The sequence below is a fragment of the Salmo salar genome, chromosome ssa20, assembly GCF_905237065.1.
Source record: "Salmo salar chromosome ssa20, Ssal_v3.1, whole genome shotgun sequence".
In the NCBI taxonomy this organism is placed as follows: domain Eukaryota; kingdom Metazoa; phylum Chordata; class Actinopteri; order Salmoniformes; family Salmonidae; genus Salmo; species Salmo salar.
This window is the reverse complement of record NC_059461.1, coordinates 15187780-15214965: the sequence shown is the minus strand read 5'-3', so window position 1 is coordinate 15214965 and position 27186 is coordinate 15187780. Positions and strand designations below refer to the sequence as shown.

The 27186-nt window shown below is 43.5% G+C and overlaps 2 protein-coding genes, 1 long non-coding RNA gene and 1 other non-coding gene across 4 annotated transcripts in view; 2 read left to right on the top strand and 2 right to left on the bottom strand.

Moving 5' to 3' along the window:
• Positions 1-15326, bottom strand: part of LOC106580086 (guanine nucleotide-binding protein G(q) subunit alpha) — a 37180-nt gene extending 21854 nt beyond the window's left edge. Inside the window, exon 1 of the mRNA XM_014160719.2 lies at positions 14229-15326. Within this exon, the coding sequence (XP_014016194.2) occupies positions 14229-14364 (136 nt within the window). The 5' untranslated portion in view covers positions 14365-15326. The remainder of the gene's footprint in view (positions 1-14228) is intronic.
• Positions 8305-8400, top strand: trnat-ugu (transfer RNA threonine (anticodon UGU)). Its single transcript has 2 exons — positions 8305-8344; positions 8365-8400. It is a non-coding gene; the product is annotated as a tRNA-Thr (tRNA).
• Positions 15327-15495: 169 nt separating the features above from the next.
• LOC106580088 (ladderlectin) lies at positions 15496-19139 on the bottom strand. The gene has a single exon (XM_045702981.1). It carries the CDS (start codon positions 19038-19040, stop codon positions 18396-18398), a length of 645 nt encoding a protein of 214 aa, XP_045558937.1. The 5' UTR covers positions 19041-19139; the 3' UTR covers positions 15496-18395.
• A 3605-nt stretch (positions 19140-22744) lies between these two features.
• On the top strand, positions 22745-26034 carry LOC106580089 (uncharacterized). The gene is made up of 3 exons (XR_006760861.1): positions 22745-24290; positions 24450-24559; positions 24952-26034. It is a non-coding gene; the product is annotated as an uncharacterized lncRNA (long non-coding RNA).
• Positions 26035-27186: the final 1152 nt, after the last annotated feature.

Here is a 27186-nt window from a genome sequence, read left to right as displayed (position 1 = left end):
CCGGCTGGCTTACATCATGTGCTAACGAGACGGAGATTTTTGGACATAAATGATGAGCTTTTTTGAACAAAACTACATTCGTTATGGACCTGTGATACCTGGAAGTGACATCTGATGAAGAGAATCAAAGGTAATGGATTATTTACATAGTATTTTCGATTTTAGATCTCCCCAACATGACGTCTAGTCTGTATCGCAACGCGTATTTTTCTGGGCACAGTGCTCAGATTATTGCAAAGTGTGATTTCCCAGTAAGGTTATTTTTAAATCTGGCAAGTTGATTGCGTTCAAAAGATGTAAATCTATAATTCTTTAAATGACAATATAATATTTTACCAATGTTTTCTAATTTTAATTATTTAATTTGTGACGCTGACTTGACTGCCGGTTATTGGAGGGAAACGATTTCCTCAACATCAATGCCATAGTAAAACGCTGTTTTTGTATATAAATATGAACTTGATAGAACTAAAAATGCATGCATTGTCTAACATAATGTCCTAGGAGTGTCATCTGATGGAGATTGTAAAAGGTTAGTGTATCATTTTAGCTGGTTTTATGGTTTTGGTGACCCTGTCTTTGACTTGACAAAACATTACACACAACTCTTGTAAATGTACTGTCCTAACATACTCTAAATTTATGCTTTCGCCGTAAAACCTTTTTGAAATCGTAAAACGTGGTTAGATTAAGGAGATGTTTATCTTTCAAATGGTGTAACATAGTTGTATTTTTGAAAAATTTGAATTTTGACATTTATTTGGATTCAAATTTGCCGCTCTTGAAATGCACCTGCTGTTGATGGAGTGCACCACAGGTGGCACGCTAGCGTCCCACCTAGCCCCAAGAGGTTAACCTCCCTACGTCTACCTTTGACTCATTTCTCTCTGCCTCCTTCTTTCCACTCCTCTCCTCTTTTGACCTCACCCTCTCACCTTCCCCCCCTACTCACAAGGCAGGCAATACGCTTGACCTCATCTTTACTAGATGCTGTTCTTCTACCAATCTCACTGTAACTCCCCTCCAAGTCTCCGACCACTACCTTGTATCCTTTTCCCTCTCGCTCTCCTCCAACACTACTCACTCTGCCCCTACTCAGATGGTATTGCGCCGTCGCAACCTTCGCTCTCTCTCTCCTGCTACTCTCTCTTCCATCCTATCATCTCTTCCCTCTGCTCAATCCTTCTCCAACCAATCTCCTGATTCTGCCTCCTCAACCCTCCTCTTCTCCCTTTCTGCATCCTTTGACTCTCTATGTCCCCTATCCTCCTGGCCGGCTCGGTCCTCCCCTCCTGCTCCGTGGCTTGACGACTCATTGCGAGCTCACAGAACAGGGCTCCGGGCAGCCGAGCGGAAATGGAGGAAAACTAGCCTCCCTGCTGACCTGGCATCTTTTCACTCCCTCCTCTCCACATTTTCTTCCTCTGTTTCTGCTGCTAAAGCCACTTTCTACTACTCTAAATTCCAAGCATCTGCCTCTAACCCAAGGAAGCTCTTTGCCACCTTCTCCTCCCTCCTGAATCCTCCTCCCCCTCCTCCCCCCTCCTCCCTCTCTGCGGACGACTTTGTCAACCATTTTGAAAAGAAGGTTGACGACATCTGATCCTCGTTTGTTAAGTCAAACGACACCGCTGGTCCTGCTCACATTGCCCTACCCTATGCTTTGACCTCTTTCTCCCCTCTCTCTCCAGATGAAATCTTGCGACTTGTGACGGCCGGCCGCCCAACAACCTGCCCGCTTGACCCTATCCCCTCCTCTCTTCTCCAGACCATTTCCGGAGACCTTCTCCCTTACCTCACCTCGCTCATCAACTCATCCTTGACCGCTGGCTACGTCCCTTCCGTCTTCAAGAGAGCGAGAGTTACACCCCTTCTCAAAAAACCAACACTCGATCCCTCCGATGTCAACAACTACAGACCAGTATCCTTTCTTTCCTCTCCAAAACTCTTGAGCGTGCCGTCCTTGGCCAGCTCTCTTGCTATCGCTCTCAGAATGACCTTCTTGATCCAAATCAGTCAGGTTTCAAGACTGGTCATTCAACTGAGACTGCTCTTCTCTGTGTCACGGAGGCTCTCCGCACTGCTAAAGCTAACTCTCTCTCCTCTGCTCTCATCCTTCTAGACCTATCTGCTGCCTTTGATACTGTGAACCATCAGATCCTCCTCTCCACCCTCTCCGAGTTGGGCATCTCCGGCGCGGCTCACTCTTGGATTGCGTCCTACCTGACAGGTCGCTCCTACCAGGTGGCATGGCAAGAATCCGTCTCCGCACCATGTGCTCTCACCACTGGTGTCCCCCAGGGCTCATTTCTAGGCCCTCTCCTATTCTTGCTATACACCAAGTCACTTGGCTCTGTCATATCCTCACATGGTCTCTCCTATCATTGCTACGCAGACGACACACAATTAATCTTCTCCTTTCCCCCTTCTGATAACCAGGTGGCGAATCGCATCTCTGCATGTCTGGCAGACATATCAGTGTGGATGACGGATCACCACCTCAAGCTGAACCTCGGCAAGACGGAGCTGCTCTTCCTCCCGGGGAAGGACTGCCCGTTCCATGATCTCGCCATCATGGTTGACAACTCCATTGTGTCCTCCTCCCAGAGTGCTAAGAGCCTTGGCGTGACCCTGGACAACACCCTGTCGTTCTCCGCTAACATCAAGGCGGTGACCCGATCCTGTAGGTTCATGCTCTACAACATTCGCAGAGTACGACCCTGCCTCACACAGGAAGCGGCACAGGTCCTAATCCAGGCACTTGTCATCTCCCGTCTGGATTACTGCAACTCGCTGTTGGCGGGGCTCCCTGCCTGTGCCATCAAACCCCTACAACTCATCCAGAACGCCGCAGCCCGTCTGGTGTTCAACCTCCCCAAGTTCTCTCACGTCACCCCGCTCCTCCGCACACTCCACTGGCTTCCAGTTGAAGCTCGCATCTGCTACAAGACCATTATGCTTGCCTACAGAGCTGTGAGGGGAACGGCACCTCCGTACCTCCAGGCTCTGATCAGTCCCTACACCCAAAGAAGGGCACTGCGTTCATCCACCTCTGGCCTGCTCGCCTCCCTACCTCTGCGGAAGCACAGTTCCCACTCAGCCCAGTCAAAACTGTTCGCTGCTCTGGCACCCCAATGGTGGAACAAGCTCCCTCACGACGCCAGGACAGTGGAGTCAATCACCAACTTCCGGAGACACCTGAAACCCCACCTCTTTAAGGAATACCTGGGATAGGATTAAGTAATCCTTCTAACCCCCCCCCCCAAAAAAAAGATATAGATGTACTATTGTAAAGTGGTTGTTCCACTGGATATCATAAGGTGAATGCACCAATTTGTAAGTCGCTCTGGATAAGAGCGTCTGCTAAATGACGTAAATGTAAATGTTTCAAATTATCACTTTTACACTCAACATAGCCACTTCGAATGCGCACTTGCTCCGGAATGGGAAAAATATCCTTTCTATTTCATTCAACTAAGTTAAATTATATTCTTCTTACTATAGAATCATATAATATAAAATAATGGCACTTGACTTATAAGCAAATCTTGTCAGCTAAATGAACAAGCCTACAGCCTATTGCATGGATCATAGCCAGATAACATACAGTAAGCCAACATATTCTGTTCTTCTGAAATACATTTTCTTCATACCACAATGTTTCTTTAGACCTGACTAAACTAAATAATGGATTTATTGTGATGATGTATATTACATTGATTTATTCGACTTTTAAAAATTTGCGTGGCTTGTATGCGTGGAGGCCTAGATATGCTAAACCTGTTTATGTTAATTAACAGTCAATTACCATGAGACTGGCATACTTTTGCATGACAATAACCGGCTGACAAAATGTTGTGACTGCCACAGCCCTCGACTCAGGTAGTAAGATTAGCCTAGTTCTGTCACAGTACAGGAGGGAGATTTGTGTCAGAAACATATGCCAGTCTCCTGTATCCATAGTGAGACACGCAGATACCCAGTGGTGCAGGTTACGTTAGTTACTACCAAAGGCAAGTGCACTATGAAAATGGGGGTGGTGAACCATTTACCAGTACTGCTAGGAGATACTGTAAGCTGTTCGAGAGCCTATGGCAGAGTAAACAGAACCGCCTCGATACACATAAGCAATGTGAAGCAGTCACTGGCACACTTGGAGAAAACACATCCCCAACAGGCGCGCACTCGCTGCGCCCTACTGGCACTGCAGGGAGACGTCTCTTCTTCACCCAGATCGAGTGCTGGGGAGGAAGAAAAAGGACATTTTAGATCAGAGGCTCAGGCAGCTGTTTCAAGAAACGACAGAGGACGACACGTGCCCAGGTCTCCCAACAGAGAGCGGAGGAGACCAAGGGCCCCACTGAGAATAGACAGCCAAGATCTTCCTTAATCTGATGAGTTGATAGTACAGTTTGGCACCGCACAGTTGCAGGACACAGACCTGGTCTTGGAGCGGCGCAAAGTGAAAGTAGTGGATGGGAAGCACTTGTAGGGAGGGCATCAACGAGGTAAATCATTGTATTACTGCATAAAGAAGGGCTTACTGTACTGGGTGGTTAAGAGGAGGGACGAGGTTCTAGATCTCTTAATGGTGCCTGGATCATATAAAGACACTGTACTCTACTGTACCTGGAGCATTAGCAAGTGCTGGGAGGCCACTTGGCCGTTAACAAAGCTAAAGAGCGCATCATGAGTAGATTCTACTGGCCCCATATTACGAATGAGGTAGAAAAGTACTGTAAGTCATGCGACCAGTGCCAAAAGACGACCCCCGATGTCAATTACAGAAACCTGCTCATCCCACCAATGAAACACCCTTTGAGCAGATAGCAATGGGTCTGGTTGGTCCTATTCCCAAATCAGCATGGATGCACAAATATATACTGGTGGTAATCGAATACGTAACACACTACCGGAAGCCATACCCATGTGTAATATGTCCACTAAAGATATTGCAAAGGAGCCGTTTCAGATTTTCTCCAGAGTTGGCCTACCCTCCTCTATTTTGTCGGACCAAATGACCCCGTTTATGTCCCGCATAATGAAAGACTTGCACACAATATGACTTGCACACAATATGAGTCAAATACTCACAAGTGTATATCATCCCCAGAGCAATGATTTATGTGAACGCCTGATTAAAACTGTTAAGTCTATGCTGAAGGAGGCGATTGAGTGAGACGGGAGGAACTGAGACATGTTATTACCTCACTTGTTGTTTGCTCTTAGGAAGGTGCCCCATTCGTCAACGGGCTTCTATAGATTCTATCTGTTATATGGGAGGCAGTGCAGAGGGATCCAGGACTTCGCCAAGGAGGCGTGGGAATCCCAGCCGTGTCTCCACAGAACACTGTCGTTCTAATGCGAGACCCGATGGCCACGGTGTGGCCAATAGTGAAGGAACACATGGAGAGTGCGCAGGAAGCGTAACAAAGAGTCTACAACAGGACTGCCCAGCCCCGAAGTTTGGGGTTGCTGACGTGCGAGCAAGAGCAGAACCTACGGGCCCTAGTTGACCGACACTGGGAGGTATTTTCCCCCCTCCCAGGGAATACAGACCTCATCCAGCATAATTTATACACAGAGCCAGGCAAGAGAGTAAACGTAAGGCCTTACAGAATCCCTGCTGAGTGATGATAAATCATGAAGGAGGGAGTGAGAGATGGCGCTGACAGTCATGGAAGCTCTGCTTCTAGCTCCTAAGGAACTTGGCAGGATTTTTAATTTAATTTTTGCTATTTCTTACAATATTAGACTATAATTATTTTTGTGTTACTACATACAGATGGAAATAACTAACTCACCAGCATTCCGACCAGAAATACGACTTTCCCAAAATGGATCCTTTGTTCAAGGCAATTGAACTTATCCCAGAGGCTGCTGCAAGACGCTGCTGGCGGAGAAGAGGTATTCGGAGTGGACTTCTAGTCCGACTCAGGAGCCATGCACACCATCCACCGCTTCAGAGTATATTACTCACTAATGTCCAGTCCCTGGACAATAAAGTAAACGAGCTCAGGGCGAGGATCTCCTTCCAGAGAGACATCAGGGACTGTAACATACTCTGTTTCACGGAATCAGGGCTCTCTCCAGATATACTGTCCCCGTCCATACAGCCAGCTGGGTTCTCAGTACATCGTACAGACAGGAAGAAATAACTCTCCTGGAAGAAGAAAGGTGGTAGTGTACGTTTCATGATTAACTGCTCATGGTGTGATTGTGATAACGTACAGGGACTCATGTCCTTTATTCACCGGACCTAGAATACCTCATATGCCGACTGTATTACCTTCCAAGAGAATTCTCTTTTATTATAGTCACAGCCGTGTATATTCCCCCTCAAGCCGATACCACGACAGCACTCAAGGAACTACACTGGACTTTGTGCAAACTGGAAACCACATATCCTGAGGCAGCCTTTATTTTTGCTGGGGACTTTAACAAAGAAAATATGAAGGAAAACGCAACCGAAATTCTCAACCATTGTTACTCTCTCTTCTGGGATGGCAACAAGGTTCACGACTCCATTCGGGTAGCCTCTGAGAATAACATTGACGTATATACAGACACAGTGACTGAGTTCATCAGGATGTGTACAGGGGATGTTGTTCCTACTGTGATTATCAAAACATCCCCAAACCAAAAACCGTGGATAGATGGCAGCATTCATGCAAAACTGAAAGCGCGAACCAGCCCATTTAACCACGGCACGGTGACTGGGAATATGGTTGAATACAAACAATGCAGTTATGCCCTCCGTAAGGCAATCAAACAGGCAGAACGTCAGTACAGAGAAAGTGGAGTTGCAATCAAGGATCACAAAGGGAAAACCAGCCATGTCGTGGGAACAAACGTCTTGCTCTCGGACAAGCTAAACACCTTCTTCGCCCGCTTTGAGGAAAGCACAGTGCCACCGACGCGGGCCGCTCCTGAGGGCTGTGGGCTCTCGTTCTCCATGGCCGACGTGAGTAAGACATTTAAGCATGTTAACCCTCGCAAGGCTGCCGGCCCAGATGGCATTCCTAGCCGCATCCTCAGAGCATGTGCCAACCAGCTGGCTGGAGTGTTTACAGAAATATTCAATCTCTCCCTATGCCAGTCTGCTGTCCCCACTTGCTTCAAGATGTTCACCATTGTTCCTGTACCCAAGAAAGCAAAAGTAACTAAACTAAATGACTTCCACCCCGTAGCACTCACTTCTGTCATCATGAAGTGCTTTGAGAGGTTAGTTAAGGATCCTATCACCTCCACCTTACCTGACACCCGAGACCCACCTCAATTTGCATACCGCCCTAATAGATCCTCAGACAATGCAATCGCCATCGCACTGCACACTGCCCTATCCCATCTGGATAAGAGGAATACCTATGTAAGAATGCTGTTCATTGACTACAGCTCAACCTTCAACACCATAGGACCCTCCAAGCTCCTCATTAAGCTCGGGGCCCTGGGTCTGAACCCCGCACTGTGCAACTGGGTCCTGGACTTCCTGACGGGCCGCCCCCAGGTGGTGAAGGTAGGAAACAATACCTCCGCTACATTGATCCTCAACACAGGGGCCCCACAAGGGTGCATGCTCAGCCCCCTCCCTTATTCCCTGTTCACCCATGACTACGTGACCACGCACCCCTCCAACTCAATCATTCAATTCAAGTTCGCAGACAACACAACAGTAGTAGGCCTGATTACCAACAACAACGAGACAGCTTACAGGGAAGAGGTGAGGGCCCTGGCGGAGTGGTGCCAGGAAAATAACTTCTCCCTCAACGTCAACAAAACGAAGGAGCTGATCATTGACTTCAGGAGATAGCAGAGGGAGCACGCCCCCATCCACATTGACTGGGCCACAGTGGAGAAGTTGAAAAGCTTCAAGTTCCTAAGCGTATACATCACTGACAATCTGAAATGGTCTACCCACACAGACAGACTGGTGAAGAAGGCGCAACAGCGCCTCTTCAACCTCAGGAGGCTGAATAAATTTGCTATGGGCCCTAAGACCCTCATTTACATATGCACCATTGAGGGCATCCTGTCGGGCTGTATCCCCCCGGTATGGCAACTGCACTGCCTGCAACCGCAGGGCTCTCTAGAGGGTGGTGCAGTCTGCCCAAGGCATCACCGGGGGCACACTGCTTGCCCTCCAGAACACCTACAGCACCTGATGTCACATGAAGGCAAAATATCATCAAGGACATCTACCATCCGAGCCATGGCATGTTCACCCCACTATCATCCAGGAGGTCAGGACAGCTGCATCTAAGCTGGGACTGAGCGACTGAAAAACAGCTTCTATCTCACAGCTTAGCCTTCCCTGTGGCTCAGTTGGTAGAGCATGGTGTTTGTAATGCCAGCATGGTGTGTGCAACGCCAAGGTTGTGGGTTCGATTCCCACGGGGGGCCAGTACAAAAAAAATGCATGAAATGTATGTATTCACTACTGTAAGTCGCTCTGGATAAGAGCGTCTGCTAAATGACTAAACTGTAACACTGGTCACCTTAATAATGGAACACTGGTCACTTTATTAAAACTGTACATACTGTTTAATTCATTTTATATTTCATCCTATTAAACTAGTGCCGCATATATACTATCCTATCCTACGTATTCTACAGATATACTAAATATTCTATCCTCACACTGTCCATAATGTCTATAATGTCTATACATCCCATCACATATTTAAGCAATAAGGCACAAAGGGGTGTGGTATATGGCCAATATACCATGGCTAAGGGCTATTTTTAGAAATGGCGCATCGCGGAGTATTGGCCATATATTACAAACCCTGTGGTGCCTTACTGCTATTATAAACTGGTTACCAATGTAATTAGAGCAGTAAAAATAAATGTTTTGTCATACCCGTGGTATACGGTCTGATATACCGCCGTTGTCAGTCAATCGGTATTCAGGGCTCGAACCACCCAGTTTATAAATATATTTATACTCCCGGAATCTGACATTGCTCGTTCTAATATTTATATATTTCTTCATTTCATTCTTTTACTTTTAGATCGGTGTGCATTGTTAGATATTACTGCACTGCTGGAGATAGGAATACAAGCATTTCGCTACACCCGCAATAACATCTGCTAAATATGTGTATGCAACCAATAAAATCTGATTTGATTTTGAGTTATTGAGTCGTTCCACAGCGCATGATCCAGTCTGATAGTTCTCGTTCCGAAGCCAGACGGAATGATGAGATTCTGTTAAGGACTTCTGAGGAAGGAATGACATCTCCAAATTAACGCATACCCAATGCCGAGGGTAGATGAGCTGATAGAGTGGTTGGGAGAAGCGAGCTACATAACTAACCTAGATTTCATTATAAAGGCTATTGGCAGGTGCCTTTGGCTCCAGAAGACAAGGGAAAGAAAGTGTTCTCTACGCTCTATACGATTGGGAGTGGTCTCATATGCCCCCAGACAAAGAAAGTGGAGGCTATCTGGGAGTGGCCAAGGCCAGTGTGTAAAAGCATGTGTGATCCTTCCTAGGGATCACAAGTTACAACCAGTGCTTTATACCCAACTATGCATCTATTGTCACTCCACTGTCCGACCCGACAAAGAAAGACCTTCCCACCCAGGTGAAGTGGACTCAAGCAGCCAAAATAGCTTTCCAAAAGTTGAAAGAATCCCTGTGCGCAAAACCAGTACAAAGCGCACCAAACTTGGACAGGGACTTCATTATGCAGCCAGAGGCCTCTGATTTCGGCATAGGAGCAGCTCTCCAAGGGGTTGGGAGAGGACAAGCACCCCATAGCCTACATCGGCTGTAAACTCTCCGAGAGAAAAAGAAAATATGCCACGGTTGAAAGAGAGGGGCTAGCGCTATTATCTGTTAGGAAGCAAATTGCCTCTATTGACTGATCACGCACCACTCACCTGCATGGCAGATTACTGCACCTGTACATAGCCCATCTATAATTTAGCCCAAACAACTACATCATCCCCTACTGTATTTATTTATTTATTTTGCTCCTTTGCACCCCATTATTTCTATTTCTACTTTGCACTTTCCTCCACTGCAAATCTACCATTCCAGTGTTTTACTTGCTATATTGTATGTACTTCGCCACCATGGCTTTTTTTTTGCCTTTACCTCCCTTATCTCACCTCATTTGCTCACATTGTATATAGACTTATTTTTCTACTGTATTATTGACTGTATGTTTGTTTTACTCCATGTGTAACTCTGTGATGTTGTATGTGTCAAACTGCTTTGCTTTTTCTTGGCCAGGTTGCAATTGTAAATGAGAACTTGTTCTCAACTTGCCTACCTGGTTAAATAAAGGTGAAATAAAAAAATAATACAAAAAATGTCGAGAAACAAAGAGAATTGTAGGGTAACTACAGATTCAGGGTCCATCATGGAAATGCAGACTATTGTCCCGCTGCGGCGAGAGGGCACTCGACCTGCTGGGTAGATTCTGAGGACGGGGGTGTGAGCCATCCAGAGGTGTGGCGGTCAATGGGAGTCAGAGGGGCGGGGGAACGCAGGGAATCCCTGACGATGTCACAAGACTCCCCCACACCCCTTATTACCGGCGCAGGGGAAGGCACAGGGCCAATTACGCACGGACAAAAGAGAACAATGGAGACACGGAAGGCAAGGAACGAATCGACAAAGAAACGAGGAGAAATATAGAGCAAAGAAACAAGAAAAAGAAAGAAGAGGACATTGAGACAAAGAAAAATAATGCATTAAAAGACGAAGAACGTGCGTGAGTGATTCCCGTAGCCAAAAGCCAAAGTCAAGCCTAGCCAAGTCAAGGCTAGACACAAAAGAGATTTGTTTATTTTGTTGATTTTTGAAATACTCTTTGGTTTATAAGTGAAGTGCTCTGAACCGAGCTAGGTTTTTATTTCCCCTTTCTTGAACCTGCCGAGTGCCATGATATGAACATGAAATATACCATTTTAGATTTTTACATCATAAAAAGCAGACTCTTCCTCTGTATACACCACACCCTGCTATAGATTGGAACCTTTCTGGACCGATCACATAATACATGTAATTTATATAGCTAGTGCTTTTCATTCTAATGTTGGATGTTCTTATACTATGTATCTGAGGTCTACTATACATACATGTTACCCACCTGAATTCACAAACAGACAGCTCTAGGAGAGATCTTGCTCCCATCGGGATAACTTAAGTATAAGATCATCCCCATGACACTTCCGCTTCAAAAGTAAAGAGAGCGGGAGGAAGGAAGAAAGGGTCTCCACCACCATCTCCTCCTTACCTTCCAGGCCAACTACATTGCAGTCTTTGCATTGCATCAACCAATGGATGTGCGCCATGCCATTGACTGCACAGTTGGGCATCAGATTGCTTTGTCATATGATGCGGTTAGCTGAACTGTTAAACACCTATCCGGGTGTTGTGAGATATGGCAGGCGTCTGCAATGTAGTCAGGCTGGAACGCAGCCTCGGTTTTCATAGAACACCAAGAGGCTGTGGAATAACCTTCTTCCAGTGTGATGACAAAGAGCCAATGAGTAGAAAGAGGTCCCACTTGTTTGCATTCAGAGGGGACAGTCAAAAATCTATAGTGTGTGCCTGGTTCTAGAGAGCCTGTATTCTGAGTGGTGTTTGAGGGGTTGCATTTGAGTCAGGAAACTGTTGACACAAGGCCAATGATCTGGTATAGTTACAGTACAGTGTTAAAACAATGGCAACGATGCTATATCTGGGCGGCAGGTAGCCTAGCGGTTAAGAGTGTTGGGTCAGTAGTCGAAAGGTTGCTGGTTAGAATCACCAAGCCGACTAGGTGAAAAATTGGCCAATGTGCCCTTGAGCAAGGCACTTAACCCTAATTGCTTCCTTGATACACTCGTAAAACTAAAGTGAACGGTCAATGTTAGAGTGTTAGTAATGACCTCCCACATGAGTGGTTTTTCTGTGAATTACCCATACTGCATTTCAAGGAATTGTTGATTCGCTGCTGCCGTGCAACAAATGTGAGGGAAATCCAGCTTACTGACCCATGTCCGTAGGCCTATGAGTGCAGGCTTTCAGTTCAGGCAGCTAGGAGTTGATTTGATTACATCTGCCCCTTTTAAACCCAGTTAATTTACAAGCCAAAGACCTAAAACCCCCAGCCTTTTTACGTAAGTAACATTCATCATACAGTAGGCCATATATGAAACGTTGATCAAATAGACTACATTTAGTCATTAATAGTAACTTTGTAATAGATAGTCCATTAAAGCTACATTCTGGGATTAGATATGCAGTCAAACGTGGTCCCTGCCACTTGTTTTGGTATAGGTATAGGCATATAGCCAGCGTTCTAGATGCAAGGACTGACAATCCATGACATCCACATGATAGCTCTAAACATATTTTATAGCTATTATTCTTGCTTGCGGTCTTCTTGTCTGTAAACAGTAATAAAACCTTATTTTTTGTGGGTATGATAGAAAAGGACAGTTGTGTTAACATTAGGCATCTTCTTCAAGAGTCAATGGGTAGGCTTGCCTGATAATCAGACTGTGATACCTCTGGTTCACAGTGTGAGATTAATGTTGTACATTTGTTTGGAAAAAATGTCCTCTCACAAGCAGAATGTGAGACAATATATCCACAGGAAAGTATAATTACGTGCAACTTTTCAAAGCGCTGGTAGTGCGTTCAGATTTCTATCACCTGAAGCTTTTCAAAAACAGCTGTCTATTTCAGAGATTTGGGCGAGTGGCGTGCACAGATTGTTGGGCCAATTGTTCGGACTCGAAACATGCAGGAATGTCTACATGCTTAATAGTGTAGGCCAACAGGTAAACACCACTGTAAACACGCTTTTATCTCAGGAGTTCTAGACCCTGTAACTGCTACCAATAAAACGCCTAGACTTTGGCCTCATCAGTAAACAGACGGAAACCACTTGGAATGATTTAGGGATCACAACTATCATCCTCAACTATCACTGAAATCAACTGTTGGATGGTGCGAGTGATTAAAAAAATGGTAGCTAAATACACTGAACAAAAATATAAACACGTAAAGTGTTGGTTCCATGTTTCATGAGCTGAAATAAAAGATCCCACTTTTTTTTTTACATATGCACAAAAGGCTGATTTTTCTCAAATTTTGTGCCCAAATTTGTTTACATCCCTGTTAGTGAGCATTTATCCTTTGCCAAGATAATCCATCTACCTGACAGGTGTGGCATATCAAGAAGCTGATTAAACAGCTTGATCAGTACACATGTGCACCTTGTGCTGGGGGACAATAAAATGTGCCGTTTTGTCACACAACACAATGCCACAGATGTCTTAAGTTTTGAGGGAGTGTGCAACTGGTATGCTGACTGCAGGAATGTCCACCAGAGCTGTTGTCAGATAATTTAATGTTATTTTTCTACCATAAGATGCCTACAACGTAGTTGTTTTAGAGAATTTGGCAGTACGTCAAAGCGGCCTCACAACCGCAGACCACGTGTATGGCGTTGTGTGTGCGAGTGGTTTGCTGATGTCAACGTTGTGAACAGAGTGCTCCATGGTGGAGGTGGGGTTATGGTATGGGCAGACATAAGCTACGGACAATGAATACAATTGCAGTTTATCGATGGCAATTTGAATGCATGGAGATACCGTGACGAGATCCTGATGCCCATTGTCGTGTCCCAGTTCTTTCATGGCCTGCATACTCACCAGACATGTCACCCATTGAGCATGTTTGGGATGCTCTGGATCAACGTGTACGACAGCGTGTTCCAATTCCCGCCAACATCCAGCAACTTCACATAGCCGTTGAAGAGGAATGGGACAACATTCCATAGGCCACAATCAACAGCCTGATCAACTCTATGCAAAGGAGATGTGTCTTGGTGCATGAGGCAAATGGTGGTCACACCAGATACTGACTGGTTTACTGATCCACACCCCTACTTTTTTTAAAAAGGTATCTGTGACCAACATATGCATATTTTTATTCCCAGTCATGTGAAATCCATTGATTTGGGCCAAATGTACTTATTTAAATTAACTGATTTCCTTATATGAACTGTAACTCAGTAACATTTTTGTAATTGTTTCTTTCATATTTTTGTTCAGTATATATTCAAATAAGATGGCTTTGGAACACTTAAGATTGAAAACTGCAATTCGACATGTGTGGCTGTTTACAAAGTTAACAGGCTGATTCGCAGGCGTAGCTCGCGTATCACTACCCAAATGGAATATTGGGCTTTACTTGCATCTCATCATCACCACTAGCTTACCGAGAAGCAACAGCTTCAACTCCCGCCGAGCATCCCTCTTATCCCGGCGGAGCTGCCTTTCGATCTCGTCGTTGATCCGCCTGGCTTCTTTCGCCTCCTCGCTGAGGCAACACGCCATTATGGAGTCAAGGGTCATTCTTTTAAAATCACTTTTCCTGCTTCTTTATGCAGATTCCATTTGCAATAAATTATAACAGTTAACGAATATCATATCACGCCCTCACAGCTGCAGAAAAAAACATGGACGCGTTTAATATAAATTGGACATAGCCTAGATGTGGTGAAAATAAAATGTATATTTGTGTTGACCCCCGTTTCGTGTCCTTTCTGATCGCCTGTCAGTCAGAAGACAGTGGCTCGGGGAGTTAACTAGATGTCAGTAAAATTCTAATTGGGTAATGGGTAGTGTGAATTCTCTTCTAAATATGATCAACAGATCCGTCCGTAGTCTTTGTGATAAGCATTCTCATTCTTGCCCAGTCATCCTTTTCACGTATTTTATTAAAAGGCATGTCTTCATATCCTACGTCCAATATAGTCCTATCATATCATCCGTTTGATGAAAAAAAATACATGAATAAACGTGTCCGCTTTATTTCCAATAGCTCGACTCCCGGGCGTGGTAAAGCAGAATATGGCGGACTTTCATTCCAATCCGCTAGACATGAATACAGTTATCTCTCACTCGCAACAACAACAAAAAAACAACACGAAAAAACACGCAACACAAATCGCATGTTTACTTTACAAAACGGAAAAACTCGTCATCCGTGTGCCTTCATGAATAGGAAAACGTCGATTATTCCGCTCCACGTTTGCCTATAATACAAATAGAAAAAACGATCATGTTTCGTACAGCCCTGAGCCTTTCCCTTTCATCAATTCCATGTATTTTTACAGAGACCATTCACTCCTGGTCGGTGACGTCGGACAGTGGTAGGGAGTGTCCTCAGAAGAAAAGCGACTCGAAAGTGGGCCTAGTCCCATAACAAGCGGTTGATGTTACCTGCTCTACCTAAAGGCTGTACAGAATAATACATACTACATTTGCATGATGGTAGTAGCTGCATGTAAAAAAAAAAAAAAGTAATGCAAAGAGACTGGCATTATTGCATAGCAGAAGAAAAACCCAAGGTAAGCAGATTAAAGCGGTATAGGCTCATCTAGCATACCATTATCTGAGAAATGCTATATGTTATCAGTAGTGAATTGGTCTGTGTTGCACAACTTGACCTTTAATCAACAACAATAACAACAAAATGCCCTATAAGTATCTAAGTTGCTGTTTATTTTCAGTGTCACAGTTAGGGCCATGGAATAAGTGCAATTTATGACTTGAAGCCCACACAACCTCATAGAATCTTTTAAAATCCCTGAACTCCAGCACTGCAAACTCACAGGATTTAAAAACATGATTGCAAGGAAAGGAAAATACATTTTGCTGAGTGAGTGGAACACAAACCTGTTCAAGGCCCGTAGACCTATTGCAGATCTATTGTAGGCCTATAGGCTAATGTGCACGGACTACCTTTTTGAACACGGACTACCAGCCACTGCAGGTCTTAACTTTAACTTGTGCTTCTTCACTCGCTGTGTTTACTCAAATCATAGGGCACTGCTGTGCTTCCTGTCTATGGGGGTAATGGACAGGATACTGCACTTCTCAAATTTCCTTGAGTACTTCTATTATGCACATTTTAATTAAATGAGCAGCAAAGGCATTTTACATCTATTCAATTGGTCATCTTAAAAAAGCCTCACTGGTCCATGCTTCAGGTCTAGCAACCCTTCCTTAATATAGTACAGGTTGGGTTTCTGTACCAGCACTGAAAAAACACATGGGCAAATGATTTCTGCGTGATGGATCATTACCTAGGTCATGGAATGAATGTAGCTACAGTGATTGAAAGTTAATGGAACTAGTTCTTGATGAGCTGGTTGATGTTTCCTTTGTTTTTCATCATGTTTGTTACGGAGTTGGAGGATGTTCATTTTCCATGACAAGTCTGCTCCAAAATAGAGTAGGCCTATAGAGCAAATAATGATATGTACAACTTTTTATTTTAAACATTATTATATGTAAAACATATTATACTATGTAAAGTATTATTATTGAGCCATGGAAATAGACTTATGTTTATTTAAGCCCTGTGGCTCCTCTCATTGGCAGTTTTGGATGCTCTATTTGCATACTAACTAACAGTTACAATTGAGTTTATCTCACTGAGGAATTGAGTGTTGGTAACTTAAGCAACCCATTTGAGCCATGAAATGGTGTCATAAAAAAAAAGAGTGAGGAGCGTTTAGGGAAATGTACCTTGTCCCAGATCTGCTGTCAGGGGACACCAGTCACTCAGGCTCCCGAGTGCATCTCAGTGCAAGAGGCATCACTGCAGTACCTGGTTCGATTCCAGGCTGCATCACATCTGGCCGTGATTGGGAGTCCCATAGGGCGGAGCACAATTGGCCCAGCGTCGTCTGGGTTTGGCCGGGGTAGGCCGTCATTGTAAATAAGAATTTGTCCTTAACTGGCATGCTTGGTTAAATGAAATAAAAAGTAAACCTGTGTCTGAAATGAAGGGCAACACTCACAGGTAAACATTAGCCAAAGTGTTGCTGCCAGTCTGCTATGGTATGTTAACTACTACACTAGGAGGAAAGAAAGAATAAAACAAATCCATAACATCTTTATAACAGGAAAGCAATTACATAGGTAATCAAAACTTGCAATAGCTATGTTTCCATTAACTTGTCCAGTGATTTTTTTCTTGACATTTAATTCACAGACGCTACAATTGCCTACCACGGTGCGTTTCCATTAAACTGTTGTGTCGATAAAAACAGCTGGAAGTAATGACGTCACCCCCCCTAAAATTTGCGGGGCAAAAACCTAAAATGTCGAATATAAATGTGCTTGAAGTGTATCCATCATCTTATTAGGCATATTGCGCATTAATAAAGTGGCTACAGCCTGTATGCCCAGCCCACCTATCTTTCATGTCTCAGGTAGCCCGCAAAAGCCAGGATGGATATAATACAAAAATTGACTAATATTTGCCATATTCTTATCATTCTCATATGTCAATTTATCGCCACTGTCCGTGCCATGGTGTAACTTGCAGTCACTCAGGCCTAGATGATCTGAAGCAATTTGATGTTGAAACTTCGAATTGCAATGTGAAGCAACTCAGACATTTTTGAAAGTCAATACAATCCTTGTCCCGCAAAAAATAAACATTATTTGTTATTGTTGAGTGGAGTTTTATAGTTGATAACATAATGTGCCAGCATACCTTAAAAATTATTCGGCAATCATATTTATTCGAAGAGCACAGTTTCCATCATCAGTAGCTACTTTGTGTTTCCATTTTAACTTGTCCAGTGCTTTGTTGTAGACATTTAGAAAGTTCGCATAGAAAATAGATCGCCTACTACGGTGCACTTCCATTTAACTATCTTGTGTCGATAAAAAACAGCTGGACATAATGTCACCCCCCCAGAAAAGAAAATTTTTTAGAGTGGAAAAAAGGGATTTTGCTAGCAGCAGGCATTTAGAATGAAGTGTGGAGCGTTATAAGTTACGTGATGACATCACGTGCCCCGCTTACCTTCAAAATTATTCTGCAATCATTATTTATTCGAAAAACACCATTATTTGTTGCAATAATGAAAGTTCGACAAAATAAAAATCCACCACTGTCGAAGAGATAAAAATGTTGTTGATCTTTCATAAATGTATCATATATCTGCCGTTTGCATTACACATGTCGCAATATTATATAATATAATAATATTGGGCGTCATTGCTTTTGTAGAATAAACCTGGATCAATGGAATCCTATGACTGCATCTTGCCTACGTCACATTTAGCCTTTTGGCAGACATCCAGAGTGACTGAATAAAGTCAATAATAAAATCAATGTTTTTATTGAACCTTTATTTAACTCGGCAAGCCAGTTAAGAACACATTCTAATTTACAATGACGCCTACCCCGGACGACACTGGGCCAATTGTGCGCCGCCCTATGGGACTCCCAATCACGGCCGGATGTGATGCAGACTGCATTCATTGCGCTAAAATTCGGAAAGCAGTTAGAAATAACATCAACCAACTAACAATGCTTTCTCGTACTGAAATCATGCTGCTGGCAGGAAGCACAATCTTGACTAACAGGACATTTTCACACAGATGAATGGGAGACCTGTGCCACAGTGAGCATTTGACCAGCCCACTGAAGTGCGCAGATGGATGCAAGCGTTGCGGTCCACATCAAGGTGTGTGTACCAGTTTTCGTAGTAGAATCCTACACGGTCGATCCACAGCCACCTGTCCTGGAGATAGAATCCACCGATCCACGCGCTGTGCCGGTTGGCCATTGTCGTTAACTGCTGTAGGAAGCGATACTGTCGGGGGTTCTGAACGGAGGCCAGGTTTGCATGCAGAGTGTTGCAGTGTTCCTCTGCGTTGTGCCACGACAAGTATGAGTTCACAAAGAGGAAACAGCGTGACTGATGTAGGTACCAACCGTCAGGGCAGTGCAAAAACCTTATCGCTGGTGCTTGGACCAGCGCAAGAGCATCAGCCTCAGCTTCCCCCTCTTCAGGTAGAGCAAGCTCTACTTTGTTTTCTACCAGTTCTACTATGGTCTCCATTGGAGCGTCACACAGCTTCTTCAGTGGCCCAGTCTCTTTAGCCTCCTCTAGAACTGGAACAATGCTCAGTTGTTCCACTGCCACAGCCTGCTGCTGCCCTGCTGCCTCCCTTAGAGTTAAGCCCACACAGAGTAACACAGAGATGATCAGCACCTTCATGGTGATTTTGCTGGTTTTATGTAGCTGCAGGTAAGTCACAGGTAGTCTTTTCTCAGGTAGGCCAGTGATGGAGTGATGAGTAGAGGTTGTTCTGCTCTTTATATACTATCCCGTCCTGTATGCTTTCACCAAGGAACGTTACGTGACATAGAGCAATGATAAGTGGAATTTTTATGGTAGCTATGAACGAAGCTGTAAATTGTGATTGTGTTGGCATTGGAAATTCATTCCCTTAAAACTTTGCTGTTTACGGTCTTTAGCCCGCCGTGTTCCAGTAAATAATGGTAGTAAGGGTGTGTTACACTGAAATAAACCCAGGTGACAGGAATCAGTTCCAGTAAAGACCTGTTCCAGTGTAGGCCTACAGGGCAGCTTAACCCTCTTCCTGGAGATCTACCATCCTGTAGGTTTCTTGTCCAATGTTGGACTACGTTAGCATACCTGATTCAGCTAGGTCTTGGTGAGCAGTTTAGGCCTATAAATACAATCAGGGGTGTAATCATTAGTCCAAACTGTATAGCAAACAGTTGCAAACGGAAAACGTTTTGCAACAAAAAGAAGAGTTTCTATTGGGCAAATTCAGGTGGGTCGTACTGTTTGCTTCTGTTTGGTTCCAAGTGAATACACCCAGCTAGGCTAGGGGTTAGGGTTAAGTTTAGGAATTAGGTTATAGGGTTAGGGGAAGGGTTAGCTACAGTGGGGGGGAAAAGTATTTGATCCCCTGCTGATTTTGTACGTTTGCCCACTGACAAAGAAAGGATCAGTCTATAATTTTAATGTTAGGTTTATTTCAACAGGAGAGACAGAATAACAACAAAAATATCCAGAAAAACGCATGTCAGAAATGTTATAAATTGATTTGCATTTTAATGAGGGAAATACGTATTTGACCCCCTCTCAATCAGAAAGATTTCTGGTTCCCAGGTGTCGTTTATACAGGTAACGAGCTGAGATTAGGAGCACACTCTTAAAGGGAGTGCTCCTAACCACAGCTTGTTACCTGTAAAAAAGACACCTGTCCACAGAAGCAATCAATCAATCAGATTCCAAACTCTCCACTATGGCCAAGACCAAAGAGCTCTCCAAGGATGTCAGGGACAAGATTGTAGACCTACACAAGGCTGGAATGGGCTACAAGACCATCGCCAAGCAGCTTGGTGAGAAGGTGACAACATTTGGTGTGATTATTCGCAAATGGAAGAAACACAAAATAACTGTCAATATCCCTCGGCCTGGGGCTCCATGCAAGATCTCACCTCGTGGAGTTGCAATGATCATGAGAACGGTGAGGAATCAGCCCAGAAATACAGGGAGGATCTTGTCAATGATCTCAAGGCAGCTGGGACCATAGTCACCAAGAAAACAATTGGTAACACACTACGCCGTGAAGGACTGAAATCCTGCAGCGCCCGCAAGGTCCCCCTGCTCAAGAATACATATACATGCCCATCTGAAGTTTGCCAATGAACATCTGAATGACTCAGAGGACAACTGGGTGAAAGGGTTGTGGTCAGATGAGACCAAAATGGAGCTCTTTGACATGAACTCAACTCGCCGTGTTTGGAGGAGGAGGAATGCTGCCTATGACCCCAAGAACACCATCTCCACCGTCAAACATGGAGGTGGAAACATTATGCTTTGGGGGTGTTTTTCTGCTAAGGGGACAGGACAACTTCACCGCATCAAAGGGACGATGGACGGGGCCATGTACCGTCAAATCTTGGGTGAGAACCTCCTTCCCTCAGCCAGGGCATTGAAAATGGGTCGTGGATGGGTATTTCAGCATGACAATGACCCAAAACACACGGCCAAGGCAACAAAGGAGTGGCTCAAGAAGAAGCACATTAAGGTCCTGGAGTGGCCTAGCCAGTCTCTAGACCTTAATCCCATAGAAAATCTGTGGAGGGAGCTGAAGGTTCGAGTTGCCAAACGTCAGCCTCGAAACCTTAATGATTTGGAGAAGATCTGCAAAGAGGAGTGGGACAAAATCCCTCCTGAGATGTGTGCAAACCTGGTGGCCAACTACAAGAAACGTCTAACCTCTGTGATTGCCAACAAGGGTTTTGCCATCAAGTACTAAGTCATGTTTTGCAGAGGGGTCAAATACTTATTTCCCTCATTAAAATGAAAATCATTTTATAACATTTTTGACATGCGTTTTTCTGGATTTTTTTGTTGTTATTCTGTCTCTCACTGTTCAAATAAACCTACTATTAAAATTATAGACTGATCATTTCTTTGTAAGTGGGCAAATGTACAAAATCAGCAGGGGATCAAATACTTTTTTCCCCCACTGTAAAAGGGTTAAGGTTAGGGTTAGCTAAAAGGGTTAAGGTTAGGGGAAGGGTTAGATAAAAGGGTTAAGGTTAGGGGAAGGGTTAGCTAAAAGGGTTAGGGTTAGGGGAAGGGTTAGCTAAAAGGGTTAGGGTTAGGGGAAGGGTTAGCTAAAAGGGTTAAGGTTAGGGTTAGCTAAAAGGGTTAAAGTTAGGGGAAGGGTTAGCTAAAAGGGTTAAGGTTAGGGGAAGGGTTAGCTAACATGCTAAGTAGTTACAAAGTAGAAAAAAAGTAGTAAGTAGTTGAAAAGTTGCTAATTAGCTAAAATGCTAAAGTTTTCTGTGCTAAGTTTCGAACACACAACTTGGGTTAATAGACATTCGTGTTATAAGCCCACCCTTGATTTACGTAATCAGCTGTCTTATGTAACATATACTAATTTGAGTGTCCCGGATTTACACTTACTATGTTACGTCGAGTCTATGAGACCAGGCTGTTCAGTTGGCTTTTACCCAGTAAGCAAAATGGCTTTGAAAGTCTTTTAGACATTGAAAGTATTTTAGACGTCTTTTCCATTTTGGGAGCTGAATGAAAGGTGAAAATATATATTTTCCGGATGTCAAAATATGTTTTTTCCTGATGTCATAAATACATCCTATATGGATACTGAAAATATGTATTTTCCGGACGTTGAAAAGTCGTATTTTACGGATGTTGAAAATACATATTTACCAGACGTTAAAAATACATATTTTCAGGACATTTAAAAATCAGGTTTGATTCGGTTCTGAACTAAAGTTGAAAGGATGGATTTTCTAGATGTTGAAATCAGTAAAAAAAAATCTGAATGAAAGTTTAAAATACTTAATTTTCAGACTTTGGCATTTAAATTTTTTGGTCATTGATTCTATGGTCAAATTTCAACTGCACCTATTGTACATTCTCAATGAAGTAATCATTATATCACAATATTAATTTCTCTGAAGATTGCAACATAGAATATTTATTGTTGCACCCATCTATCACATGCACTTACGCTAGCTTTTTCAAACTGGCAGCGATGATTTTTTAAGTAGCCCAACCTACAGAATAAACTAACAGACCACAGTACAGTTTAGTTCAGTAGAGTACATTATAGTAAAGTAGGCTACAATACAGTATACTATACTCTACTGTGTTGTACTCTACTTTTCTTTACTCTACTTTACCATATTGTACTGTACTGTGCAGTACTGTCCAAACTTGTGAAACATAGATGTCTATGATTGGTTTATAACACTGTGGAGGGAACTGAAGGTTCGAGTTGCCAAACGTCAGCCTCGAAACCTTAATGATTTGGAGAAGATCTGCAAAGAGGAGTGGGACAAAATCCCGGTCCGGACCAAATCTGAACCAATCACAGACATCTATGTTTCGGATCAAATCTGAACCAATCGTAGACATCTATGTTTGGGCCAAATATAGGCCAGTCTGGACCGGACATTGAAATCAAGGCCAGTCCAGACCGGACCAAATCAGAACTCAACATAGACTAGCTAGCTACTTTTGAAGTGAAGCTAGCTAGCAGCTAAAAGAGTCGATAAGAAACTTTTGTCTCTGGGTGCTCTGGAGCCCAAAGGTGTCCCCCCAATGGACAGAAATATTGTCCAGGAAGTATCTAATTGGACAGAAAGCAGCACATCTGACCTCCCTACACTCATGGCTTGAGCAAAAGCATTATGTTTGCCTAAAACAAAGGATTTATGTAGTGTAATGAGATACAATTTATTAATGTTAGCTATATGATATCATATAAACATTTAAGCCACAATTTGATGCATACAAGTTCCTCCATATTGCATACTTAAATGTATGCTGTTTCTTCTGCCACAAGATTGGAAATGTTAGACACTGTCCAAATTCAGTGCAGAGATGCCCAGGACTTCGAGGCTTATTATGATTATGTGTGCGCTATGCAGGACTCAGCCCCATTGCCAGCAGTCAAGGCAAACCTGAGTCAAGGGATGCTTGACTTCAACGGGGATCGGCTCAAACTGACAAATCTCTGACCGTCAATTAACAGCTACACCATTTCACAGTCAGCAGCAGCTACCAAAACAGACTCGGTGTCGGAGAGCCAGGTAAGCTTCAAGTAGGCTAACCAACTTGAAACTTTAAGTAGGAGCCCCTTGCTTCATAACCTGTCCTTATTCCTTGTGCGATCTCTGTCTGGAAAAGGAATGACTACCTTCATCTCTCTACCCATCTCAGAAAGGTACAGGTTAGACTATAGGAAGAAGATTCTAGCCATCCGCTCCAAGGAGAATACGTTGAAACTGTTAAGGCACCCTGAGAGTGTCTGACAGCTTAACAAAACCTCGATACCCTCCAACTCCATGGTCTTCCATTGAGATAGACGTTCTCACTCTCACCAAGGTAGCAAGTTGCAGAGGCATATTCACCTGAATCGACCCAAGGTGCCGCAGTGCACCCACTAACACTCCTTTGTTGTTACTCACCAGGGTTTAGCCAAAAGTGTCTCTTTGGAAAATATCTACTTGGCTCATTGTGTTAAGGCTACATCAACATGTTTACATTATCTGTTTGTGTTCTCTCTAATTTGTCTTTTCTAATGTTCAGCTATCTGCCAGTGCTCTGTTTCCCTCTAATGGTGATGGCGAGTATGACATACTCAGAGAAGATCTGTATTGAAGTCATTACACATTCAACAATTGCATGGGCAGAATCATGCATCCTTATTGTGTGGTATTTGGGGTTGTGTGTGAGCTCCCGTTGACTGACCTCTCCCCTGCACTGCAGCATCAAGCCATGCGTAGGCACAGTGCAGCCTAGGCCGCGTCTCGGAGGTTCCCGAAGGCCTGAATTTGAGGGCAGGGGCGGCCTCCACTGGGTCAGTCTCAACTGCAACACCCTGGTGGGAGACAAAGGGGCGGCCGGCCCTTGCACAGGAGCTTGCTGAGGACCTCTGGGTCAAAGGTTAGGGGACACATTCAGTCTCTCATTGACCCTCTTTCAAGTCAGTTATTCAGGATCTTTCCTTGAGCTTGAATCGAGGGCCTTGTTCATTAGGGCACACCGTATCAAAACGTATATATTATTGGTGGTATTGACAGTAGTTTGGAATTGTTTTCCTAGACGTGGATCTGCAGAAGTGTGGTTTGTCCGACGAGAGGACACTGTCTCTGCTGGAGGCTCTGAAGTCCAACTCCACTCTGTCCTTGACATCAGGTGGAACCGCTTAATGGGTAAGTTCCAACTTCCATTGCTCTGAGTGGAGGGGATTGTTTCACTCACGGCACCTGTCAAAAACGTATCTTCTGGTAGTAGACATATCAGAATAATTATATCTAATAGGCTTGCTGCAATGTTCTTTGATAGTTTGTATTAGGCCTAATACGAGTCCTTCTTCCCCATCTCCTCACACAGACAACGACCTGGTGAAGGTTGTGATCGAAAGAGTTGTCATAAATGCTAACGGTCAATCCTCTCATGTAGATGTCTGCTCCTGGCCTTTCTGGCTATTAAAGGAAACATTGGGAACTGTGTGTCCATGATCAATGCAAAGTGGTATGACACACATCGTTTTGTGTGTGTGTGTAGTTTCTCAGTCGTATATGCTCTGTGTTTTATTTTGTAGTACTCCTGGATCAAGCCCCCGGCCCTCAAAGACCAGAGTTCAGGTGTTTCTCAGCAGCCACACCCCAGAGCCAGCAAGTGTATCCCATTGTGCACTGCTAAACGCACTGGACGACAGAGGTGAGGGCCGTCGTCGAGGAGGAGCAGTAAAATGATCCCATTGAATGAATGGAAATGTCATGTCTTCCTACAGGACGAAACGTGTTTATCTAGATCAGTGCTTTCTGTGGTGGTGGTGGTGGGGCAGCCAGCGGAAAATACGGAGCATAGGGGTTGGTAATGTTTTCTAGTTGTGCCGTGATTGGCTGTGTTCAGTCACTAATGGGGACACTACGTTACCGCAAAATCTACGGGGAGAGCATGAAAATTAAGGCCCCTTGGGTGCTGTCATAGATTTACATTAGAAGTGCCCATCTAAGAAGGCTGAAGGTCATTGGCTAAACGCACTGGACGACAGAGGTGAGGGCAGTCGTCGAGGAAGAGCAGTAAAATGATCCCATTGAATGAATGGAAATGTCATGTCTTCCTACAGGACGAAACGTGTTTATCTTTATATCAATAATAAAGAATAAATACTGAAGTCAACTTCCATTGTCCTCCATGAGTGGCTGAATATTCTCAAGTTTAATGTTTTATTAGGAGCATGTAGAGGATTCACATGGTATACACTGTCCAACAAAATGCTTACTTGCAGTTTCCTTCTCGACAATGCAACAACAATAATGCATAATAAAAGATAAGAATACAAACATAAAGTAACCCTTAGTTCTCTTCATGTCCTCCTGTCTTGACAGAGGGCTTCCTACAGGCAATACAGTGGCAGAGCTTTGTGGTAAGCAATCCATTTCTCATATGATTAGAGACTAATTTTGACACAGTGCACATCGTTAGTGTGGCGTTTTAAAATGGGACTACTTCAAACTGCAGTGCATCTCATGATTGGCTCATGTTTGTTTTCCCACAGAAAAAAAATTATGCTCTCCAACAAATACAAAATAAAAATGTTTGCATGTTATTCTGACATTTAATACGTGTCACATATCAGTTCGCAAAAAATGTACAAAATAAATACATTTTGTTAATAAAGCCGCATACAGTCTCTTTTTTTGCTTTCTTGAGTAAAGCAGTTTCAAAATGCAGGTGTTTGAGTCTAGATCAGTGCTTTCTGTGGTGGAAGCCATCGGAAAATACGGAGCATAGGGGTTGGTAATGTTCTCTAGTTGCGCCGTGATTGGCTCAGTGTTCAGTCACTAATGGGGACACTACATTACCGCAAAATCTACGGGGAGAGCATGAAAATTAAAGCCCCTTGGGTGCTGTCATAGATTTACATTAGAAGTGCCCATCTAAGAAGGCTGAAGGTCATTGGCCGCAGATAAAATGACGTCAAATTACGTTGGTTAAGAGAATGTCATCAAGGCAAAGGGTGGCCACTTTGAAGAATCAAAAAAATGTAATATATTTTGATTTGTTTAACACTTTTTTGGTTATTACATGATTCCATGTGTTATTTCATAGTTTTGATGTTTTCACTATTATTCTACAATGTAGAAAATAGTAAAAATAAAGAAAAACCCTTGAATGAGTAGGTGTGTCTAATCTTTTGACTGTTACTATATATATATATTACACACTACCGTTAAAAAGTTTGGGGCCACTTAGAAATGTCCTTGTTTTTGAAAGAAAAGCAAATTTTTTTGTCCATTAAAACATAAAATTGATCAGAAATACAGTGTAGACATTGTTAATGTTGTAAATGACTATTGTAGCTGGAAACAGACGATTTTTAATGGAATATCTACATTTGAAGTCGGAAGTTTACATACACTTAGGTTGGGGTCATTAAAACTCGTTTTTCAACCACTCCACAAATTTCTTGTTAACAAACTATAGTTTTGGCAAGTCGGTTAGCACATCTATTTGTCATGACACAAGTAATTTTTCCAACAATTGTTTACAGATTATTTCACTTATTTCACTTATAATTCACTGTATCACAATTCCAGTGGGTCAGAAGTTTACATACACTAAGTTGACTGTGCCTTTAAACAGCTTCGAAAATTCCAGAAAATGCCATGGCTTTAGAAACTTCTGATAGGATAATTGACATAATTTGAGTGAATTGGAGGTGTACCTGTGGATGTATTTCAAGGCCTACCTTCAAACTCAGTGCCTCTTTCCTTGACATCATGGGAAAATCAAAAGAAATCAGCCAAGACCTTAGACCTTAGTCTGG

Excerpts from the sequence above, each read along its gene's own strand:
- LOC106580088 (XM_045702981.1), bottom strand. The coding sequence starts at position 19,040 with ATGAAGGTGCTGATCATCTCTGTGTTACTCTGTGTGGGCTTAACTCTA.